This window comes from Cervus canadensis, chromosome 4 (genome assembly GCF_019320065.1).
Source record: "Cervus canadensis isolate Bull #8, Minnesota chromosome 4, ASM1932006v1, whole genome shotgun sequence".
Taxonomy (NCBI): Eukaryota; Metazoa; Chordata; class Mammalia; order Artiodactyla; family Cervidae; genus Cervus; species Cervus canadensis.
Window position 1 is genome coordinate 50,374,031 of NC_057389.1, and position 25,289 is coordinate 50,399,319.

Below are 25,289 nucleotides of genomic sequence, written 5' to 3' on the forward strand. Positions count from 1 at the left end.
AACCAGAACTGTATATTTACTCACTTATCAAATATTGATGGAATGCCTGTAATGTTTCAGCACCTCTGCTGGGCACTGGGGATACAATGAAGACAGGACAGATGGGATTTCTACACTGGTGGAGCCTATAGTCTATTCAGTGAAGCCATGAATAATTACAGAGACTGTACAGATATACATGCACATTCACACAGAAGTCAATGGGATACAGTGATATAAAGAAAAATAACAGTGTACAATGACAGAATATAGCAGACAATTCTAGGGTAGCATATAAATTAAGAATGAGAATATAAAGAATAAACAAGATGGAAAAGGTAAAATGTCAGATGGGACAAAGTGTGATTCTAATCTTATTTCAGGAGTACAAAAGCAAAAGAGCTTCAGCCAAGGATGTACAATTAGTGCAAAACAACGTATGTCCCTATCATAAGCTAATACTATGGATATTATAACTAGAGAAGATGTGGATCTTGCCTTTACTGTGTGAGCTGGGACATAGAGAATGAAAAGAAACTTAAGGGCTAAGGGACCCATTCATCAAGACCATGGTCAGGCTCTTACACCACAGGGATGCTTCAGGCACATTTCCCTTTGAAGCATATGAAAGTGAAAGTCGCTCTGTCATGTCCAACTCTTTGCAACCCCATGGGCTATACAGTCCATGGAATTCTCCAGGGCAGAATACTGGAGTGGGTAGCCTTTTACCTGCTTCTCCTGGGGATCTTCCCAACACAGGGATCGAACCCAGGTTTCTCACATTGCAGACAGATTCTTTACCATCCGAGCCACCACGGAAGCCCTTGAAGCATGTATTTTCTGTAAATCACAATCTGTCCATGTGGAGGGAATGACTGTTTAGCACCTTTCTTCTGTGGTTTATTTGTGTTGCTAGTTGTAATTAAATGTTGCTATTTCATTTCTTTGAGTTGGCTTTATTTTGAAACATAATTACATACAGTCTCCTTGGTGATTCTCTCCAAGAATATGTCAGAATTGATTTGTATTGACTTATTCCCCCATACATTCAACAAACATTTGGCGGGTACCTATTTACAGCTAAATACTGTGGGTATTTATAAAACACTGGCTTTACCTTTAATAAATTTATACTCATAATATAGAAGAGATTGAAAACATGAAAATTGATATAGCTAGAAAAATTTACAAGGGCAATACATTTATGAAATGGCTTTAATCCTAGAACAGAAAAAAAAAGGTCTCAACAGAAGGTTAAAGCATAATTTTATTTTTACTGAAGCAACAATAACAATGTGTATGTGCATGTATGTGAAAATAGACTATAAAAGCAGAAAAGGTTTAGAAGTGAATACACTCTGAAAGATGAGATTTGGAAGGTCAAAGGAGGGTTTAATTTCTTAACTGAGACTTTGCTTTAGAGGATGTGGTTGACTTCTACCTTTATTTTTCTGCTTTTCTATACTTTTTCAATAATTTTAAATTCAGAAGGGTTATAAGAAAGTAGTGAAATCGCTCAGTTGTGTCCAACTCTTTGTGATCCCATGGACTGTAGCCTGCCAGGCTCCTCTGTCCATGGAATTTTCCAGGCAAGAATACTGGAGTGGGTTGCCATTTCCTTCTCCAGGGGATCTTCCCAACCTAGGGATTAAACACTGCAGGGTCTCCCATACCGGGGCAAACTCTTTACCACTTGAGCCACCAGGGAATATCCATATATAAGAGAGAGAAAGTACATAAATATTTGGAAGATACACAGATCACTTTAGCTAGAGAGATCAGAGAAAGTTTCTTCAGAGAAGGAGTTGTGTTGTTGAGGTCCGTAAAGAATGGGTAGGATCTGAGTATGAAAAGACCTGGAGAAAGGCTTTTCCTGCAAAAGAAATTTGGGACAGTCCAAGTCTGTCCTTTGTTAGAAATGAACAGCTACATGAAATATAAGGATTCTCAAAAGTTCTACAATTTAGACACCTCCTGAACTTTATTCAAACTTAATTTAGCGATTTCCAAACTTATTCAAAGAGTTATTTAAAAAACATACAGGGTTTATCTTAGGAAATATCTTTATGGGCAAAGGAATGAGAAGAAGACCTTTGAGGGATGCCTCGAGAGATGAGGAAGTCCAAAGAAGCTGAAGTGAGTTTGCGAAGAGTCAGCATCGTTCATACTGAAGCAAAATCTGAAAAGTTAACCTGGTACTAAAGAGCAAAGGATGACCAGCTAAGGTGTCTGACGAGTGTGTGGGGGAGGGGAGGGTTGATAAGGCAGATGAAGGGTATATGCGTGTGAGGAATTAGGTAGCAACATTTATTCTTCACTAGGAAAAGTGAGATTTGTGCTTTACAAAAGAGACTCTGCATTGCCATGTTCATTTCAACGTTATTCACAGCAGCCAAGACACCAAAACAACCTAAATGTCCACTAACAGATTAATAAAGACATGTGCATATGTAATATATATATATTTATACACACATGTATTTATATGGGGCTTCCCAAGTGGTGCAAGTGATAAAGAACCCGCCTGCCAATGCAGAAGACATGACAGACACAGGTTCAATCCTTGTGTCGGGAAGATCCCCTGGAGAAGGAAATGGCTACCTGTTTCAGTATTCTTGCCTGAAAAGTTTCATGGACAGAGGAGCCTGGCAGGCTACGGTCTACGAGGTCACAAAGAGTTGGACACGACTAAGTACATATATTTACACATAATATTCATCATATGTGTGTTCAGTCACTCAATCATGTCTGACTTTGCAACCATTGCAAAGCCAATCACTATAGCCCACCAGGCTCCTCTGTCCATGGGTCTCTCCAGGCAAGAATACTGGAGTGTGTTGCCCTTCCCTTCTCTAGGGGATCTTCCCAACCCAGGGACTGAACCCACGTCTCCTGCATTGCAGCAGATATGGATATATTATAAAAGAATAATGGAGCATTACATATAACATATAAAATACATATTCACATACAATATATATGAGTAATGGAATATTATTCAGCCATAAGAAAAAAGGAAATCCTGATTGTAACAACATAGATGGGCCTTGTGTCCAATATGCAAAGTGAAATAACTCAGAGAAGACAAATACTGCATGATATCATTTATATGAAATCTTTGGGGGAAAAAGTCAAGCTTATAGAAACAGTAGAATAGTAAGTATAGTTGCCAAGGGTTGAGGGTGGGGAACATAGGGAGAGGCTGGTAAAAGCATACACACTTTTAGTTATGAGCTGAAGAAGGAAAAGGAGAAGGGAGCACAGAAGATGAGATGGTTAGATAGCATCACCAAGTCAATGGACATGGATTTGAGCAAACTCTAGGAGACAGTGGAGGACAGAGGAGCCTGGTGTGCTGCAGTCCAAGGGGTTGCAAAGAGTCAGACACGACTTAGAGACGGAACAACAACCACAACAAATATAACATTCACTATAGCTGATAACATATATGTAGATACAAATTCAGCAACCTAACAGTCACTTTTCTCCACCTTTCTTAAGCAAAAGAAGAAAGAAAAATGAAACTAATGGTGTTAATACATTCTCAGTTACAGCCAATCACAGGGAACTATCGGGAGGTACAATAATATGGGAGGGAGAAAAAAAAAATCTCTTCTGAGCAAAATTAGGCATTTTCTTAGTTTAAGAAATGTTACTTTTAAAAGGAAACTACTCTAATTTGCCACTGAATCCAGAACCAAATGAAAGACAGAAATCCAACAAGACAGGGCATGAATTGTGTTGGACTAATAATTCACACTCACTTTGGGGAAGTGTGTCTGAATCAAAGCCTTGGACTGTAACTGCAAAATGATTTTCTTTAAACAAACAAATATATTTATACAAGATAGGGCATGAGGTGTATTGATTTTCCCTCTCTGGGAGTTGATAATTTCCCTATAATTCATTTAATTTTATCTGCATAATTTAATGTCAACTCATTTTCTTGGTCCCATATGTAGAAGACTGAATTAATTATGGGCAGAAATCCCAAGGGTTGCAACCAGCATCACATGGCAGAGTTAATTTCATCTCTGAAACAAACTACTTGATTTTTAGCAAAAAAAAAAAAAAATTCCATTCTTTCACTGTAAAAATGAAACTTACTGGAAGAGTAATCAAAGATAAATGTAATTCTACTGTACCCGGCCTCTCAGCAGCTCATATGCTGTCACTCCCAGTGACCACCAGTCAACAGCAAAGGAATAGCCTGCTTCTCTTCTGCAGTTGAACATCTCAGGTGCTGAAAAACACAGAAGAGTTAAGTTAGTTTTACTCCCTGATTGAGTGAATTGTGCGTGTTCAGTTGTATCTGACTCTCTAACCCTATGGACTGTAGCCTGCCTGGCTCCTCTGTCCATAGGATTCTCCAGGCAAGAATACTGGAGTGGGTTGCCATTTCCTCCTCCAGGGCATCTCCCCAACCCAGGGATTGAACCCGCATCTCCTGCATGGGCAGGCGGATTCTTTACCACTGAGCCACCTGGGAAGCCTGCTTTGCTCCCTGAGACATTAACAAATCTATCTTCAAACATGTTCCTTCAAAAGCAAATTACCAGGGAACAGGGTATAAACACTTCTAAGGGTGTTTATCATCCGTTGTCAGATTGCTCACTGTAGGCAAATTTTCTAATTTTCTAGCCTTTCTCATTCATCACCAACACACACAGGCATGCACAGTTCTTTTTTTTTTTTTTTTTTTTGCTTGAGTCATTCTTTCCCTTTCTTCTTCTTCTTCTTCTTTTTTTTTTTTTTCATTTATTCTCATTAGTTGGACGCTAATCACTTTACAATATTGTAGTGGGTTTTGTCATACATTGACATGAATCAGCCATGGATTTACATGTATTCCCCATCCCGATCCCCCCTCCCACCTCCCTCTCTACCCGATCCCTCTGAGTCTTCCCAGTGCACCAGGCCCGAGCACTTGTCTCATGCATCCAACCTGGGCTGGTGATCTGTTTCACTATAGATAATATACATGTTTCGATGCTGTTCTCTCGAAACATCCCACCCTCGCCTTCTCCCACAGAGTCCAAAAGTCTGTTCTGTACATCTGTGTCTCTTTTTCTGTTTTGCATATAGGGTTATTACCATCTTTCTAAATTCCATATATACGTGTTAGTAAGGCATGCACAGTTCTTAACGGACAAATTCTTCTTTGACTTAGAACATGTGCCTATGAAAAACTGGATCCCATCAGGCCTCAAATGTCTGGCTGACTCTGTAAGCAAGAAGGCTGAGAAGATGCTACTTCGTTGTCTTGATTTGGAAGGATTGTGGTCAGGACATAAATTTGTATTACTGTGGCAAACAATGTTCAGAATTTGGCTCCAACTACAGGAGATTGGTTTTCCGGTTTGGAATCATCTGGAAGGGGCAGGAGCAGCACCTGCAGCCTGATACTGGGGATAAAGGAGAGGAGAAAGGGCGGGGCACTCAGAGAAGAGTTTTATATCAGTCATGGGCATTGACTCTTCGATCCGTAATTCTTCCTTTTTTTTCAAATTGAAGTATAGTTGAATTATGATGTTAATTACTTCTGTACAGCAAAGCACCTCAGTCATACACATATATATATACATTTTTTCCATCCTGATTTATCACATGATCCTGAATATAATTCCCTGTGCCTCACAGGAGGACCTTGTTGTCTGTGCTCATTTGCTTCAGTCATGTCCTGCTCTTTGCAACCTCAGGGACTGTAGCCCGCCAAGCTACTCTGTCCATGGGGATTCTCCAGGCAAGGATACAGGAGTGGGCTGCCATGTCCTCCTCCAGGGGATCTTCCCAGCCCAGGGATCGAACCCAGGTGTCCGGCAGTGCAGGCAGATTCTTTCCTGTCTGAGCCACCAGGGCAGCCCAAGAATACTGGACTGGGTAGCCTGTCCCTTCTCCAGGGGAACTTCCTGACTCAGGAATTGAACTGGGGTCTCCTGCATCATAGTTAGATTCTTTACCAGCAGAGCTACCAGTTGTTTGTCCATTCTATATTTACCAGTTTGCATCTGATAATCTCAAACTCCCAATCCATTCCCCTCACCACATCTCCCCCTTGGCAACTATCAGTCTATTCTCTACATCCCTAATTTTGTTCCTCTTTCATAGATAGGTTCATTTGTGTCATATTTTAGATTCCACATATAAGTGATATCACATGGTATTTGTCTTTCTGACTTACTTCACCTAGTGTGATCATCTCTGGGCCCATTCATGTTCCTGCAAATGGCATTATCGCATTCTTTTTAATGGCTGAGTAATATTCCATTTTATATATGTACCACATCTTCTTTATCCATTCATCTGTTTCCATGTCTTGGCTATCGTGAATAGTACTGCTATGAACATAGGAGTGCACTTATCTTTTTGAATTAGTTTTCTCTGGATATATGCCCAGGAGTGGGATTGCTGGATCATATGGTAATTCTATTGTTAGTTTTTAAAGAGATCTCCATACTGTTTTCCATAGTGGCTGCACTAATTTATGTTCCCAGCAACAGTGTAGGAGAGTTCCCCTTTCTGCACACCCTCTCAGCATTTGCTATTGGTAGACTTTTTAATGATGGCCATTCTGATGGGTGTGAAGTGGTACCTCATTGTAGTTTTGATTTCCATTTCTCTAACAATTCTTTCAATTGACTCCAGTGGAAGGCAGAACCTCAGTCAATCTTATTCCAGTGGATATCTCCAAGTACATGTTCTCTAACACGCGGAGAATCTTCTACCCACTCTTCTAAGAATAGACCTAACTTCTGAAGGATGGAGTGGGGAGAATGATGTAGAAAGCAAGGATAGGTCTCTTTGCTTGCTTGTCCAGTACTGAACCTGCCATTTAGAGTCACTCAATAGAAACTTGCTAAATGAATGAACAATACTGAATCAATCAGTCAATCAAGCACTGTTTGCAAACTTTAGCTGTGAAAACAGGCTGTCTGGGCTCAAACTCTGCCTTCACCACTTACTGTGACCTTAATTGAGTTAGTGGGCTGAGCATCAGAATCAGCTGCAGAATCATGAGAAGGCAGTCCTTACAGAGGTGAGAAACTAAATGAGCTAATGGCTGCCAAAATCTCAGCACAGTGTCTGGTACCTGGGAAGTTCTCAAAAAATTAGATACTCTTCTAGAGGGACAAACATCTGTTAACACTGGAAATTTTAGCTAGCCAAAAGCTGCACACTTGACCCAAGCTTCCAGTAGTAGGATGCAAGTTCTGGACAAAGGAAATTGGTGTGATGTGGGACATGCACATGGGTTTGCCCCGGTGCACTCAATTTCAAGTAAAATCCTGTGGGCGACATCCAGTTAGAGAGGAATGATACTGACATCCCAATGCCAGGACTGATCCTGACTGTAAAAGCCCTTAGCAGGACTAAGTAGGCTTCATCCCCTGGTGAATTCACCTTTCATGCATCACTGCATTCTTTCTGCAAGTCACAGCTCCCCACACAAGTTGGCAGATAATGGCCCCGACCCCACAGTGCCCCCACAGACTGGATGGAGTGGACTATAACTCTGCTCTCCCTTATCATTATCTCATAGCAAGTCATCAGACATGGTCCCACCAGCTGACAGGCGATCGATGTCTCAGAAAAGCTGCAGAGAACTTTGAGACATAAACAGACCATTGTGCTAAGAAAATATCTAACAGAATAAACATCTATAAAAGCTGTGTATTCTCTTGTCTTGGACCACCCTTTAAGTTTTTATGAGTAGAATCCTCTCCTACTTACACTGTATTCCAGCATGAAGACATTTGAAAATGCATTTATTCATTCAATAAATATTCACAATAGGCTAGGCATTGAGGAATTTGGGAAGAACGTTAAGAACAAAGGGCAATGTATGAAAGCATGTTGTTGCTCAGCCGTGTCCAACTCTTTGCGACCCCATGGACCATAGCCCGCCAGGCTCCTCCGTCCATGGGATTTTCCAGGCAAGAATACTGGAGTGGGTTGCCATTTCCTTCTCCACAAAAGCATAATGGATAGGTAATTCTTTGAGCCTTCAAAGTGCTGAAAAGCCAGAGCAGGGAGATGCTGAGGGCTTCCATCAAATGTTCCATCTCTGAGGTGATACAAACAGAGGTGGCGAAGGACTGTTTCCTTAAAAAAAACCATTGAGTATTTTGTTTTTTAGAATATTTCCATATCTCCAGAAAAGTAAATAAAACACAAAAGCAGAATTTAATAAGCAGTTATAACCAAATGGCCATGTAAACTTACAACATAGAATCTTGACCCCATCACTGGGTCCTGTCCTGTTTACAAACATAGAAGCAACCACTGTCCTGAATTTCTGTTGGTAATTTTCTTCTTGCCTTTCTACATAGATTGACTCTCTGGTTATGCATTTCTAAGCAGCAACTTAGTTTTCCCTATTTTAGTAATATATATGTTATATAGATGTTATGTTTGTACATCTATATAAGAGATGTGTGTATAACATATATGCATAAATAACATGAGTATGTGTATTTTGTGTGTGTGTGTTCAATCCTACTCCTTGTTTTCTTTGGGGTCTTGCTCTTCTTGTTCAACATTATGTGGATAAAACTTCTCCAACTTGTTACACATAATTTGTTCACATTCAAAGCTATACAAATACATTGTAATTTACCTGTTTCCTACTGTTAATAGCCATTTGGGTTTTCAATTTGGGCTATTTCGAACAAGGCTCTCATGAATATTCCTGCACATGTAAGACCCTTCTAAGTCCGCCTATCTTTAGGTTACATTTCTGGGAGGGGAGATGCTGGGGATAGGTTCCTCATCTTCACACATGCTGCTGCTGCTGCTTCTGCTGCTAAGTCGCTTCAGTTGTGTCTGACTCTGTGCGACCCCATAGATGGCAGACCACGAGGCTCCGCCACCCCTGGGATTCTCCAGGAAAGAACACTGGAGTGGGCTGCCATTTCCTTCTCCAATGCCTGAAAGTGAAAAGTGAAAGTGAAGTCGCTCAGTCCTGTCCGACCCTTCGTGACCCTATGGACTGCAGCCTACCAGACTCCTCTGTCCATGGGATTTTCCAGGCAAGAGTACTGGAGTGGGCTTCTCCGTCACACATACTAGACAGCATCAAACTATTTACCACGTGGTTGTACCAATTAACATTCTGACCAGCAACACATGAGACTTCACTTTGCTCAACCTCCTTATCCACACTTGGCATTAACTAACCTTGTGGCATTTTCCAATCTAGTGAGTATGTAATGGTCTTCCCCTGTGGTTTAAATTGGCATTCTCCTGATTACTAATAAGCTTGCCCACATTTTAATACATTTATTAGCTATCTGGATTTCCATTATTTAGTTTACTTTTCAGATTTTAAAGCAACTGGACAGTAGATTCTGGTCAGGACCTGAAGAAAGGGTCCAAAACTAATATATAAATTTAGTGCAACAGAAATAATTCATGGAATTTATGAAAACGATTCTAAATTTCCTCTGTAAAATATGTGAATAATAAAGGTTTTATTTCTGTTTTATTTATTCTGCATCTGTTAAACTGTATTATAAAGCTATAATAATTAAGATTTATTGATTAAAGTCACAGAATATAGATGCTAGTACATAAAAATACTTAGTTTATGATGAACATGAATATTTTAATTGGTTAAGCTAGGTAGAAGATGATGAATTCAGAAAGCAAAACTTCCTTGTTGGGTGAAGGTGCTTAAGAACTGGCAGATGGTCCACAGTCTTATTGTCAGAGCTGAGGACCTGCTGTATAATATGTTTAGCATCTTACATTAGAACATGTTGTATATTCCTATAAACTTCATTCAGTATTTCATCCTAGTTTTCTTTCTTTTTAGAATTTGTTTCTTTCTGGTTCATTGCTAATTATCAGAAACACTTTCAAAAGAAAGCTGGTGAATATCTGTTAGGTAGATTTTACCAAATTATTGGGAACATAGCTTTCAAAAAAAGAAAGCAGACATCTACCTCTGATATCTCTTAGAAAGATTCCCATCCAAAAATCAAAGGCAAGAACAACTTCTGGATGAAGATATAAGTGCTGACAGTCAGATATTCATTTTTAAAAATACAACTAGAAATATTTCTAAGAGCTTAAGCTTGGCCTACCTCATTTGGCTTACAACCATTTAAGACTCTTACATACATATATTTTTAAATCGCTCTATCTCTCTTTTAGGGAGAAGCTTGATTTTCTGAAGTCAAAAAGAGCTTGCTTTACATGTAGGCTTTTTCAATTATTAGCCATGTGATCTTGAGCAAATTATTTCTTTTTCACCTCATTGTAAAATGGTGATAATTACAGTTTGCCTCACAGGGTTGTTGAGAAAAATAAATGAGTCAATGAATGCAAAGCATTTAACACATTGTCTGATCCCTAGAAGGCTTTCAATAAATATTGGTAATTGTTAATTATAAGGATGAGGGTAGAGAGGGCAGAGAAACTTGACTGGATTCCATTTTCTTGGCTCTATGTGGTGAAAAAGACTGGAAATGCCAATTTTGAGGAGAATCAAATTATACGGGTATTGTATTTAAAATCACTGGGGAGAGAAAAGAAAGATCATCTTCCTTTACTCCTCTCACCATGGAAACCAGGCCTAGAAAACCCAGATGCACATTTTCTGATTTGGCTTCCACAAAATAGCCCTTAATATGAAAACCCAGGAAACCTGGGGAATAAACTCAGACCAGCAGGCTTGGAGATTCCTTTTTATCATTTGGGTACTGTGGATTTGGGGCAGAAAATAGATTGTATTGTATGTGTCCATTATTTTTAAAGTGACAAAAGAGACTTATTACCCCCACAGATAATTGGAAGCCAGGAAATCTGCAGGTGTTCAAATATCACATAAAATCAGGCTCATTTTCCCCCACAGATAACTTGTTCTTCCTCTCTCTTTAGTTCTGCAAGTAAGACAATGAAATATTGAAAGAAGGTGGCAATGCTCTTGCCTTTAATTTCAAGTTCAAATATTTTGCCTGCAAACTGCTCATAGGATTATTGCGATGATAAGCCTAAAACCAAAATTATAACGGGAAGGTAACTTGTGAACTTACATCCTTATGCAGGGGTACGTAAATCATGGTTATAGTAATACTTATATCATTTATTACCATCCCACTTATTGCTGTACCTTCTCTATTTGATTGTTTTTTTAAAAAAAAAATTTCTCACTAGAAGGTAAGCCCCAAGGGTTGGAGACCTTGTCTGTTTTGCTCCCTACAGGATCACCAGCACCTAAAACAGTGCTAAGTACACAGAGGCAATGAGTAGGTATTTACTGAATGAACTATTAACATTCTTCATCAGGAAGTAGGTACAAACTGTCCTTAATAACTCATAAACTAACGCTCTTTACAGGTAGTCCATGGCACCCTCCTGAATCAAGATCGGACTGGATGCTTGCTAAAAGGAGATTCCTGAGGTTCACCTCAGACCTGTGAAATCAGCTCTCCAGGTAAAGTCAGAGAGGGACTTGTCATTCTTAGCTGCAAGGCCCTACAGACAACTGGACCTCCAGTACATGGTGCCCATAGGAATGAAAAAGCTCTGCTCTCAGTGGCTCTGGCGGCTCAGGGGACCCGTACCCATGTAAGGCTTGGTGCCGGCCACAGTGGTGATCCGCATCTCCCCGGGCAGCATGGCGGCGATGTTGAAGTCTGTGATGTGCACGTGCCCTGCGAGAGAAGAGGGCCACAGAGAATGTCAAATCCCGTTCAGCCCAGCAGCACACCGCGCTTCTCATCTAAAGTACCTGGGAGCTGACTTTGTACATTCTTTTCTTCTCTCTCTTTTGAAAAAAAATGTTTTTTTATATTGGAGTATAATTGCTTTACAAAGTTATATTAGTCTCTGTTGTACAACAAAGTGATACGAACCTTTTTATACCATGATCTATCTCCTGGAGGGCGGATGGCTTAAGACCATACTCACTGGCCTTGAGGACAGAAAAATTGTGCTTTTACTGCCTGTAGCCAATCACAAATGGCATATAAGAATGTATAAACTAATGAACGTTATATGCCATTTGCAATTGGGTACAGACAGTGAAAGCTCACTTATTCTATCCTCAAGGCCAATAAGGCCTTAAACCATCAACGCTTCAGGAGCCAGGTCATGCTAGAAAAGGTTAGTGCTGGTTGTAAATTTGTAGCTCAACTTCAAAAAGTTTTAACCTTGGTCTTTAAGAGCTCACACTCTGGTAAGTTCTCCCTGGGCAATTTTTGTCTACTGGCATCATTTTAAGTTGGTACAGAATGTGATTATCAAGAGAGGGACAGAGAAGAACTATTCAAAATATCAAATTTCCAAGCATCTCTTATGGAATCTTTTAAAGAGACAAACATTAATACAAAGAGAACATGACTGTGGATACACATAGTAATTGATATTTCTCTGCCAAGAAAGAGTTCTTTTCTCTCCTTGCTTTTCTGAAATATCCTTAGTAGCTTTTTGTCTGATAGTTCAGATTGTCCCCCAGTGATCACCAATAAAATAATATATCAAGGGAAAGTAGGGGAGAAAAGTCAATTTCTACCTTTAAAGAGGCTGTTTTAAGAGCCCTAAACTGGGAGCTAGGTGAGCTGGGTCCTGCCTTGAATTCTGCCCCTAAGACTTTATGGACTTGAGGTTGTTTTCCTCTGCTGAGTGTAAGTTTCCCTTAAAAAAATAAAAAAAGGAACGGGCTGACTTGATGATGTCTAGGGTCTCTCCTCAGCTTTAATTCTTATGGCAATACTGTGTGGTTCTAACACTCAAGTTCAGCAGAGAGCAACCCCTACCGAGTGTATCAGTGTCCTTGTGCTCACAGCCAGAAGTAAGAAAGTGCATTACCAGCCGCTCAGGCAGACAAGCTCATCGTGTTGGTTGGCATGAATGTCATATGCTTTGAGAGGATCTTGGAAGTGTTGGCATTTCCATTTGCAGGCTTCTGTGGTTGTGATGAGATGTGGTGGTAATTGGAGGGGGTGCCATGGGATTGTTCTTCCACATCCCACAAGCCCCACTCCCCCTGCCAACTTCACTGTCTTCTCCCCAATAGCATCCAGTCCACTCCTAATGATAAATCTCGCTGTCTTTATCACCAGGGTTTTGTTTGATGCAAAAAAAGTGTTTTGTTTTTACCTGATGACATTTTAATAAAGTAACAGTAGCTGAAAGTGAAGGTATTCTTACATAAATGGTTCCAAGAGATGATTTCAAGAGCTTGCACTATTGTAATATAGGTTGTTTCAGTATTTTCTTTCTCTGTTTCTCCCTCATGTTCAAAGCACTGGCTCATTGGTTCACAAGGTTTGATACAAAATAGGGGAGTCTGGAGACTTAGTGGTTAAGAACTTGTTCTCTGGAGCCTGACTGACTTTAAGTCCCAGCTCTACCACTGAGTAGATGTACTACCTCAAAAAGGTGACCGATCCTGACTGTAAAGTTGGGATGATAACAAGTGGTCTTCTCATGAGGTTGTTGGGAAGATCAAGTGAAATAATGCTGTGGAAGACTTAACTCAGCATTTCACAGGAAGTATGTATTATCCAGTTGTTGCTATTTGTCATGATCAGATGCTCTGGTGTCATTTTGCAAAACACACGTGCCTAGACTTCTCTCTCCTAAGACCCCAGTGCAGTGGGATGGGTGGGACAGCCAGGTATCCAGGTTAAAAATAGTACCAAGAAACTCCACAGGTGATTCAGACGGGCAGTCAGGCATGGGATCCTCGGCTTTAGCCTGAGTAGGTGTTCTAAGCTGACTCAATCCTGAGACTGACTATGCTCACGTAGAAGTATTGGGTTGGCCAAAGAGTTTGTTCAAGCTTTTCCATACATGATTATGGAAAAACCTGAATGAACTTTTTGGCCAACCTAGCAGCAGATAGAGGATGCTTTAGAACCATTTGGTTCTCAAAGTGTGTGGTCCCCAGGCCAGTAGCATCAGGAACGTGATAGAAATGCAGACTCCTGGGCCCTGTCCCACCTACTGAATCAGAAACTCTGAGGGTGGGACCCCGGTATTTAAGCAAGCTCCCCAGGTGATTCTGATACCCAGTTCATTTTGAGACCGTGCTTTTAAAAGAAGACCTGGCTTAGTAGAAATCTTGACCACAGTTAGTACTCATTATATTTCTTTTGAATGTGGCTGAAAGAGTGTTAATTTTATTGTATAAGTAGTATTTGAATTTGCATGATTAATTGCAAGTTTCAAAAGGTTTTCACACACTTTAGCCTAGTGAAGTCATCCCTATTTCAGAGAAGAGCTGTTTGTGGCTAAGTTCTCAGTGTTTAGAAGTAGCAGCGCTGGAATTAGGATCTAGTATTTGGCCCAGGACTCCTTTGGTGAGTTATGAATTGTCCAAAGACTTTTTGCACTGCATCCTAAGACCAAGATCTGTAGAAACTCAAAGCACTACCTTCTGATTGGCTCAGGGTTCTCTCACCAGGATGTATAGTAAACGATGGGGAGGAATTATCTGAGGGTCAACACCTACTAGAAACTGTACCCCAGTGCCCTCAAGCTGAACAAGGAAAGCAGAGCCTCACGGAGCCTATGGCCACCAGCCCGACGTCTCAGCTCCAGGCCCAGGATGCTGCTGTATTTCCCTTGGCTCACCTTGGGGACCTTTCTGCCAAGTTCCCCTCTGTGCTGTGGAAATGAATCTGAGTGCTGGCTCACAGAGGATGCTCTGTTTGCCCCACTAACGGAGGGACACAGAAATTTCTCTGGAGTGAGGGACCTCTCTGGCTTTTCCCATAAGTCCTGGCCCCAAGGGAGCCTTAGATCAGAGTTTCTCAACTTGGAACTGGCTGAGAACTTGGACCTGATCATCCTGTGTGGTGAAGGGCTGGCCTGGGCATGGTGGAATGCCTACTTGCATCCTTGGCCTCTATCCACCAGATGCCAAAAGTACTTCCCACTCCTGGCTGATACACTGACCAACAAAAATGTCTGAAGACATTGTCTCACCTCTGCAGGGAGAGACAGTAGAACAAAAGCATCCAGTTAGAACTACTGCCTTACTGTGAAGTTTCCAAGTACAAGGCCCAGAACTTCCTGATTGAGCACCCTAGGGAGCCATCTGCCTGTTCTTTCCAGCTCTGAATCTTGAGGCACAGAATCCCATTAAAAATTGGAGCTCACAGTATTGAGTCACTGAATTTGGTCATCACTGCAGTCATTATTTATACTCTTTCTTACTGCGCATGTGTCCAGCCTCAGGATGTTCTCAACACAGCCCTCAAGGACACCATAACCAGTTGGTTGGCATAGCTCCTAGCTTTCAAAAATTTCCCTAACTCAAAAATGGTGCCACAGATTTCTAGGATTCTTATTAAAAATTTATATCCTGAGACACTAGCTGAGATTTATAAATCTGATTATCTGGAGCTAAGGTACAGTGTCCTACTGTGTGTGTGTGTGTGTGTGTGTGTGTGTGTGTTTGGTATATGTGTGTGTGTCTGCTTATACATAAAAATGCTAACACTTCATTTTTAGGTACATTTTGGGACTCTGCAAAGGAGAAGATATTAAAGTAGCAGGCTCAGTTCTTCCTCACACCCCTAAACTGAGTTTTTGCCTTTCTCTGTTCCCTGTGACCAAGGAGGGTGTCAAGAAATCTAAATTATAGATAATGTGGTAATTGTCATTCTCTCAGATATACCAGCAAGATGTTATTCTTCCTTTGTAGGCAGCACTTATTTCCTGAATAATTTAGAAAAAAACACAAGAATCTTAGACACTATGGAACTGGTAGAATTGGATGGAGTACTTAAGTTGCTAGGATATGGAAACCATGTATCAGAACAGTTGGTTATGAGCCATCCGAGATCTAGTGCCATCTCAGGCTCTGAACTAGTGAGTGAGCCATTTAAGTAGGATGGTAAAAGTATGCTCTAAATTTAAAAAAATTTTTAAGTCGAATTCTGATGTGTAAGGAATGTTCATTCATACCAGTAGAAGGACTCTCCATTTACAAAAGGATTTGGTTCCTTTAAATATCAGTCTTTTCTGATGAACATGAACCAGTATGACTCAGTAAGAGTAATACAAAGTTTCTGCCTGTTACTGATGGTACTGAATTTAAATATAATCCACATAGTGTAATACACAGCTCACTTGGAGAAATGGGAATAGCAGGTGTATCAGAGAGGAGCAGTTACCTATGCAATTGCTAAAGCCCCATGCAAAAGGCATATATGAACCACCAGGAATTTCATGTCAGAGTATTGGGTTGGCCAAAAAGTTTATTTGGGTTTTTCATTACATCTCAGGAAAAAAGCCAAAAGAACCTTTTGGCCAACCCAATAGTCAGTTGGGTTGGCCAACAATGCCTGAAAGCTAGGTTTTTCAAAATCTAAAACTACAGACAGTAAATAACCTCAAAAAATTACTTTTTCCAGAAGAGATCCCGAGGACGATGCTTAGAGAATGACCCTCAATCTTGTTATTTGCATCTCTCTCTCATTCACACACCCAGTCCTTCCCAAGACAGTGTTTCTCTAATTGACTGCAATTATTTGCCAATTGAGTTTAGGATGGGAATAAAATACAGAGAAGCTCCTCTTAGATCACTGTTCAAACCCCAAAGTTTAAGAGTGAAAAGTATCTTTGTAAATAGTACACCAGGTAACAGGTGTAGACAGGGAACCAGGCAGCGTGGGTTGCCAGCTTGCAGTCCCTAAGTAGCAGAGCCACAGTCCAACCAATAGTAAAATGCCCTGAAAAACTGGGCACTAGCCTCCGATATGCATGAGGGAAAGGCAGAACAGGCCATCGAAAGTACAGTTACCTTAGAATTAAGGGTCAGACAAAATTGTTTAAACATAAGACCTGAGAAGTAGATGTGGTGTATATATATATATAAAACGCAGTTATGTCAGTTAGTATTTACAATGACCCTGAGCTAAGTAAGAACCCCTTTCATGCCTGAAGAATTTAAGGTGCAGAGAAGTTTTACACGACCTGTTGAGGGTCTCAGAGTTCGTGAGGGACAGAACAGGGTTGTGAGCTCAGGCAATCCAGCTCCAGAAACCACGCTCTTATCTACAATGCACGTGTGCTCCATCATGTCTGGCTCTTTGTGACCCTGTGGATGACAGCCCGCCAGGCTCCTCTGTCCATGGGATTTCCCAGGCAAGAATACCAGAGTGGGTTGCCACTTCCTCCTTCAGGGGATCCTCCTGACCTGGGAGTGGAAACCGCATCTCCTGCACCGGCAGGTGAATTCTTTAGCTCTGTACCACCTGGGAAACCTTATCTACAACATCTCTCAATTTTTCCCGAGGGTAGTCTCTAAGGGTGTTTACATTTGAAGATTAATTTATTCCTGGATCTTTCTCCTAATCTACAATCACCAAGTTGATAAGAAAATGAGAAAGAGAAAGATTTTGAATGAGATCTGGATGACCTCATGGTAGAAAATAAGATGAGGTCACACTGGAGATCCAAGACTGAAATGTTGTTCTCCAAATGGAAGGTGACTTTTGGAAAGGTTTTGGTTGATACGAGGTGACTTTTGGAAAGGTTTTGGTTGATAGGATCAATATGTCTCCTTTCAGGATCCTGACAAATATTCGGGCAATACACTGGGCACAGAGGCAAGCAGTTGAGAAAGAAGTGGGGACAGACCCTAAACCAGGCTCTGTATGACCAGTGCCCACCTTCCCAAGACTGTGTCGGGCACACAGGGCACCTTTTTCTATCATGTTGTGCAGAGGTAACCTCTAGCGGCTAGGGTTGTGATGCTGACAGTTGCGAAGCTCCACAAAGTTTACTGGTACCAGTGTAAGGGGGATCCTGCTTTCTACTGAAGGCAGAGATAGCTGGTGTTTTCATGAAAGTCACCTTCATGTTGCCTTACCAGTGTCCACATTTCTGAGTTTCAGAGAATCTGTTCCCAAATGTCAGAAGCAGTAAAGGGAAGGAAGAAATAAGGCATTGGAAGAAAGTGGAAAAAATCTTTTTAGACAGTCCATAAATAAATAATGATGCTGAGCTTTGAAATTAGAGGTCACACAGAAAAGTATTTCTTGGCACTCAGAGCACACGTGGCAAACCAGGTTTAAAATGCAATTAGGTAAATAAATAATGAACCACGGAGAGTCTGTGGAGTTTCAGTCCCACTTGTAAATCCCTTTTGTAAAAGTCAGATGAATACAGAGCTTTGCAGATTTAGGACTCCCTCACCCAGCAGCTCTCTGAAAATTTAACAAGGATCTTATTGCCTCTGTAACATTTATAACATGCAGGCTGTGTGTCCTATAACTCTGCACTGATGTACCAATAAATCCAAATGTCCATTAAAATAATATCAGGAGGAGATTATACACATTTAATCACTGTTGGCCAAAGCTTTTTCTACAGGACATCTTCAATCAGTGTTTCTTGAACTTCAGGTGTTCATTTTTCACCTTCATGGTCACTGCCTTATCCCTCTGGGTACCACCTAGACTCTCACCTACTTTATATGTTTCTTTAAATGGACTGATTTTTTGTTAACTGAAAATGGTTGGGCAAAAAACTTAATATCTCTTAAATAAATGTAAAAATTTGCCCTGACGAGAAGAAAAGCCTAAAAGTAGACAAAATGAGAACAAAATAATGTCATGAATCTCTAAGTAGATACTGTTGCCTACCGAATGCGCTATACTTGAGGTCTCTTCTGCCTTTATGGAAAAAAAAAAGGAAGATAATTTCTATAGAGATATTAAGGCAAACTAGCACCCCAAAACTGGGGTGGTTTTCTTGAAGAAATCAGTAGAAATGGAAGAAAACTGAAAAGAGAACAACTTTTTCCTTATGTAAATTTAAGGCTATTTATGGGTGTACTAGTGCAGTCGTCCCCAACCCATTTGGCACCGGGGACCAGTTTCATGGAAGACAGTTTTTCCATGGACCAGAGCCGGAGGTGATGAGGAGTAGGGGGGTGGTAATGGTTTAGTCGGTAATGCAAGTGATGGAATTTGATGGGGAGCAGCAGATGAAACTTAACTAGCTGGCCAACCTCTCACCTTCTTTGCAGCCTGGTTCCTAAAAGGCTGCGGACAGCTATTGGGCACCCCTGTACTAGTATACTATGCCACTGCAATAAATGATAAAGTTCCCCCATGTGGTCTGTCCCACCATTAAATAGAGTTTGTACAAACAATGCAATTGAACCAAGCGAGACACTTTTTCCATGTATAGTTCTCCTCTGCTGGAGATAATCAATTTGTTGCACATGTGTATCAAGTGGTTGATTGCAAACAAATCATTTACTTACCATGTTCATCAAGCAAAATATTGTCAGGTTTCATATCCCTAGGGAAGGAAAAAGAAAAGAGAAAGTAGCTCATGATAAAGCAGAACTATGGAGTCGGACTAGACTGAGCAACTGAACAACAACAACAAAGGATAAAGGAAATTCTCAAGAATGGTAGCGAGGGTTGAAACAATGTACTAGCCTTTCATCACAACCTCATTGAATCCTCACAGTGAATTGAGATGATAACCAGTAATATTCCCAATTTCTAGATCAGAAAACTGAGGCTTAAAGAAGTTAAGTCACTCAATCCAAGGTCACAGAGCTAGTAAACAGAAGAACTGGGCTCTGAACCTGGGTCTTTTTCATTCCAAAGCTCTTAGACCCTTAAATTCTTAGTGGGTTATAGCTGAGCAAGTAAGTATTGCTCCAGAGATCATATGGCATTTACATTGTCATAAGGCAGTAGTACTGATCATCACTATTGTCTGTGTAACTCTAGAGCTACACAGATGAAGTGAATTTAAAGACTATGAGAAACAAAACGGTCTATGCTGTGATTATACTTTTATTTTTTTTAGAGAAATAATGGTTTGTTCATACTCTCTACACCTTAGGTCTTAACAAAACATAAATTAATGGGTAGTAAGTCTTGACTGAGATGAAGCAGAGAGACACATTATGAAACTTCAGATTCCTGAATATAGATTGATGAAGATGCTAATGATATAATGCCTCTGATCTCTTCTAGTTTTTCATAAACCAGGAAAGAGGGATCCTATGTAACTCAGAAAATACCCCAGGCAGAACCTTTTACATGCATTTTCAAAACTGTGATTATACTTTCAACTTGCAGAGATTAGAATCTTTCTTAGGATGATGTTAATGCCTATAGTGACTCAAAAAGTCTTGTTCCTAGGGTTGTTAATTAAAGGATCTGGACCAGTCTTCCATGCACTGATAAGTTCCTTAAATCCACAGAAAGGAATACAACCCACCCTCATCCGATGAAGGGAGTAGTTTGATGGTAGATACTCAGAGGTTTGATGGTAAATACTTAGAGGATTGGTCTGTAGATTTAAAAGTCCTCCAGAAACAAATAATACTGTAAGCAGTGTCCTCAATGAGAGCACTGCTCTGCAGTTCATAATAGCCCTCACTCTTCCACACTCCTGCTTTCACTGCCCTTCCCTAACAAATCATTAAAGCCCTTCAACCCAAATTCACAGAAGTCATTAGGGAAGAAATTCTGCAACCGGTTTGGGATTACATTTTTCAGTCTAGTCAAGAGGCTTTTATGTTGTTAGAATAAGGTGACCCGAGACTTTGACAGACCCAGATTGTCAGAGTCCTCTTTTCTTGACACTATTAATGAATAACAAGCCTCTTAGCTGCAGAGAGAACCAAGTATGTACCCCACCCAACAGTACATGGGTACTTTCATAAGGTTTAAATATCTCCTCATTTAGTTCATTAGTTTCTTAAAATTAATTCTGGATTCATAAGTGATCATTTGTGGCTGTGGCAAATTTTTCTCTTGTTCAGGGTACAATTTATTAGAAACAGAGCGGGAGGGGGTTTCAAACTGGATGTTTCTCTGGCTAAAGTCTCAATATTTCAGACCCCACCCCATGCCCTCTGATGGATTTCATTTCAAAAATTATCAAGTCTAAACTCATTCATATAGAATGAAAGTCCCTCTTAGTCTGACTCCTGGGTGACAGCCACATAGAGTACGTGGAGTCTCCTAAATGCCCCCTCCATCCCTTCACCTTCCGTTGTTCCTTTGTGTGAATCAGAGCCTTGACCTGCTACACCCAGAAAATCCAGATTCGTCTCTCACTCTCAGGGAGAGTGGCATAGCTCAGATGCCACTTCCTATAGGGAGCCTTTCCTGATTTTCCATTTCTGGGTCAGGCCCTTCCTACATGCTCTGCATGGTATACTTCTTCCATCATAACATTTATCACACTTCTATTAATTTTTTCCCCCAACTGGATCATGAACTCCTTGATGGCAGGGACAGCTTCTTGATTAAAATATAAACCAGGATATATAAGAGCACTATAGCGCACCATCAAACACTCTGCAGCTTAAAGCTCCAGGTAAACCAAGCACTAGGCTCTTGCCACCTCTTTCAGACTGGCATCAGTGAGCATCACGTAGTGTTTCCAGATGAGGGGGAGGCTCTGAGGAACCCTGCCTGGATCGGAGCAGCAGAATGAACATAATGGTTTCGTGGTCTGAATTTATGAGGGTTTGCTGGGAGGAATGAACTGCTATGGTTTTGTCAATTTATGGGGTTTCTATTGCATTTCTAGGCATCATTTAAAAAAAAAATTTTTTTGTTACAGCCACACTTTGTTATATCCACTACTTTCCCCAGAAACTTCCTTATAGCTTAAAGAACAGCACAAAGATCAGAGAGGCCATATTTTAAAGGTGGTATGTCCTACTTCAATCTGACGTTCATTTATTCATCAAACATTTGTCTACTTTAATAAGTCACTGTGTTAGAATATGGGAAATAGATACACGAGATCAAGGTGCCCCAGGGATGCAGAGGGTAAGAAAGGTTCATGAGGAAACCTGTCAAAGGGGTTCGAAGTGGTAAAGAGGTATGTTTATTACTAAATTCAGAGAAAGGATATGAGAAAATATCCTTTCTCTGTAGAAAAGAGAAAGTAGATTCTTAACAGAAAAATGAAGTATATAAGCAGAGATCCTGAGTACACAGTTTCTCTCAAAAGTGATGAAGTAACCTCTAAGTCACTAAGGGTGAATAGCAGTGTGATAAGACTGTTTATTCATGTAGCAGGAGAAAGGAAATGAAAATAAACCCAGGTGTTGTATTAAAATTTCTTCTAGAACAAGGTGAGATTTTCTAGTTCAGAAATGCAGCACCACCTCTTATCTTTTTCGTCTTTTCCAGTAATCCTGAATGGTTTCCTTCATTTAAGGCAATCTATAAGATGGTTTACCTGGTTAATTACCAAACCTGGCTATTCCTAAAGTCACCCAGGCAAGCTGAAAATATGCACCCTTATTATTTCCTCACTCCCATCTCCTGAATCATTCTTCTGCCATCACTAGATCCTACCCCCTGTGCAGTATGACCTGTCTCATATACCTTTTATTGCCAACCCTGACATTCTAGACTAATAATAAATGAAATTTTCTGCCTGATGTTTCCATCTGTATGTTTAGCAGCCCTGATAAATATAAATATATGTCCTAAAGAGACCCTTTGATATCCATCACATCCAACACAAACACCAAAACCCTCTTATCCCCAAGGCCCTTAGCCCAGTATACCATACCAATATTCTCCCATTATAAAAACAAAAACAAAAACATGGGAGATAATTATTATTTCTTCTCTTTCTCTTAACTCATAATACCAGGCCCTCAGCAGCCTTGAAAATTTGACCTTTAAAATACAATGATCTAAGGCACTATGATGGTTCTTCAAAAAAAATAAACATGAAATTAATACTCGATCCAGTAATTCCGCTTCTGGGTATACACCCCAAAGAAGTGAAAGCAGGTATTTGAACAGATATTTGTAAAAAATAAAATGCTGATATGTTCTCGAACATGGATGAACTTGAAGATGTTATGTTAAGTGAAATATGCAAGGCACGAAAGAGCAATTATTGTATGATTCCTCTTATAGGAGATCTTTAGATTGAACAGTCAAATTCACAGAGACAGAACTGAATAATGGTTCTCAAGGACTGGGGGAAAGAAGGATGGATGATTTATTATTTAATTTTTATAGAGTTTCAGTTTGAGATGAAGAAAAAGTTCTGGAGATGGACAGTGATGATGGTGGCATAACAGTGTAAATATACCTAATGTATTTTTTCACTTAAATATGGTTACAATGATAAATTTTATGTGATGTATATTTTACTACAGTGAAACACACACACACACACACACACACAAAAGAATTACCATCTTCAGAACCACCACCACCATCTTCTAGTTGAAATTTGTAATAGTACCTTGTTCCTGCTTCTCCTCTTGTTCCCTGACAATCCATTATCCACACAGCACCCAGGGTCGGGGTTTTCAATACACACACCTTCCCTGCCTAATGTCCTCCACTGGCTCCTAACCCACATGGGATAAAATCTGAACCATTTACCCCTGGCCTTATATGACCTGCAATGCTCTAGTCCTGCAGAACCCTGAGCTTCATCTCATAGCATCCTCTCCCTGCCACACACCATGCTCCGGCCACACTGCTCTCCTTGGTCTCCTTTGAACATTGCCCCCTCTACCTACAATCCTGTCCCCCTACATGGCTTGTTTCTTCTTGTCATTCAGATCTCAGCTAAAATATCACATCCTCCAAGAAGTTTCCTGATCACTCATCTCCATCTTCATCTCTTCCCCTCCATCTTATTTTCAGTACAACATTATCATTACATATTTTTTCTTATTTTTCATTATTTGTCTCCCCCCCAGCCCTCTGAATGTAAGTTCTCAGAGAAAGGACATCTTTTCTGTACTGTTCACTGCTGTAGTTTCCAAGCTCATCAAAGTACCCAGAATAAAAGTTAGTGCTTGAATAAATACTTGTCAGAAAAATGAGTGCATCTGGTACCTTGGCATCTCCAACTTCAGGAATAATAAGCCATGTCTTTCTTTTTCTTCTACGAAGAGAAAAACAAAAGCAAAAGAACAAGAACTACAACAGCAACCAAACACCCTCCATCTATGCCTGTCTGTCTTAGTTGCTCAGTTGTGTCCGTCTCTATGCAACCCCATGGACTATGTAGCCTGCCAGGCTCCTCAGACCATGAAATTCTCCAGGCAAGAATATTGGTTTCCTCCTCCATCTATGCAAGATGCACTGTATTTGCTGTTGGCAACAAAAAAACCAGTCATTTGGGGAGTGCTGAAGTGCTCCAGGAACACACACACATTCTGTAGAAAGTTCTCATTGCATCTTGACTTGATGAAACAGAAAAGGCCGGGTCCTGCTGAATCAGCTGATTCCTACTGTGGGGTCTATAAACAGAGTGTGGAAATGCAGTGCTCCCTATGGCAGGGTTCAAGGTGGAACTGATATGTCTGCTGTTCTCACTTGAATGACTTTAACAAGACATTAGCAGGACTTAATAGGCTAATTACATCCCTTCACTGAGCCTACCCTGGAATCAAGTTGCTCACCCTGCAATATGACATGGGGTATTGTGAAAAGATAGAACAGGAAAATCTGTGTATCCAAACCAAACTCAACTCCTTCAGTGTCCCACAGCTTTCTGACAGGTCCATGGTTTGGGTTTAAATCTTTGTTACATAATGCTCTCTTAGATTGGGTACTCTCCAAGTTTTTGAGAGAGGAAAATAGTATATGTATGACATTTTATTTACATATATTTATATAATATTATCATACAATATTGTATTTGTTGTGCCTATAATATATTAATTATGGTGTTTCATGAAGGCTATTGGTCACATTAACAGACCCACATTAAGAAAAGAGAGGGGCGGGGGTATGAGAGTATGATGGGAAATTGTGAGCAAAATTACATAATTTAGAGCAGGAGGCAGAAGTGAAAAGCTGCCAGGATTGGATTATTAAAGGACCAAGTATCATCCTCCAACTTTCTGACCAACTGGTTGCTTCAACTGAGAAATAATTGACATGTACTTGTTTCAGATGTCCATATAATAATTCAGTATTTGTGTGTATTCTGAAATGATCACCACAATATGTCTAGTTAGCATCCATCACCACACATAGTTATGACTTTTTTCTGTTATGATGAGAACTTTTAACATCTATTCTCTTAGCAACTTTCTGGCTAATTCTTTTTGTTGTTCAATTCCAGCCCTTCCCACAATTTGTTCAAGGGAGTATTAGTTACAGAAGCCATTACAAGGAAATGAAGTAAAGGGACTGAAGGTTTTCAGACTGTGTTGGTAAAGGGCCTCAACACCCAAGGGGAAAGATTGATTAGTAATGCCTGCTTGGCCACAGTAAGAGGTGTTTGAGGCTAATCCATAATAATGTTTCAAACTGATGTACTTCCCATGAGTCACGAGAGTGGTTAGAGTTAATATTTATTGTCCATGCTGT

General features: G+C 40.3%; 1 protein-coding gene across 2 annotated transcripts in view; it reads right to left on the bottom strand.

Annotated features, from left to right (window-relative positions):
• Nucleotides 1–25,289, bottom strand: part of STK32A (serine/threonine kinase 32A) — a 137,657-nt gene that overhangs the window by 22,293 nt on the left and 90,075 nt on the right. For both annotated transcript variants that reach the window (XM_043465070.1, XM_043465069.1), the window contains exons 6-8: nt 19,211–19,248; nt 11,547–11,636; nt 4,125–4,222 (exon numbers count right to left, since the gene is read on the bottom strand). In XM_043465070.1, coding sequence (XP_043321005.1) covers nt 4,125–4,222; nt 11,547–11,636; nt 19,211–19,248 — 226 coding nt within the window. The remainder of the gene's footprint in view (nt 1–4,124; nt 4,223–11,546; nt 11,637–19,210; nt 19,249–25,289) is intronic.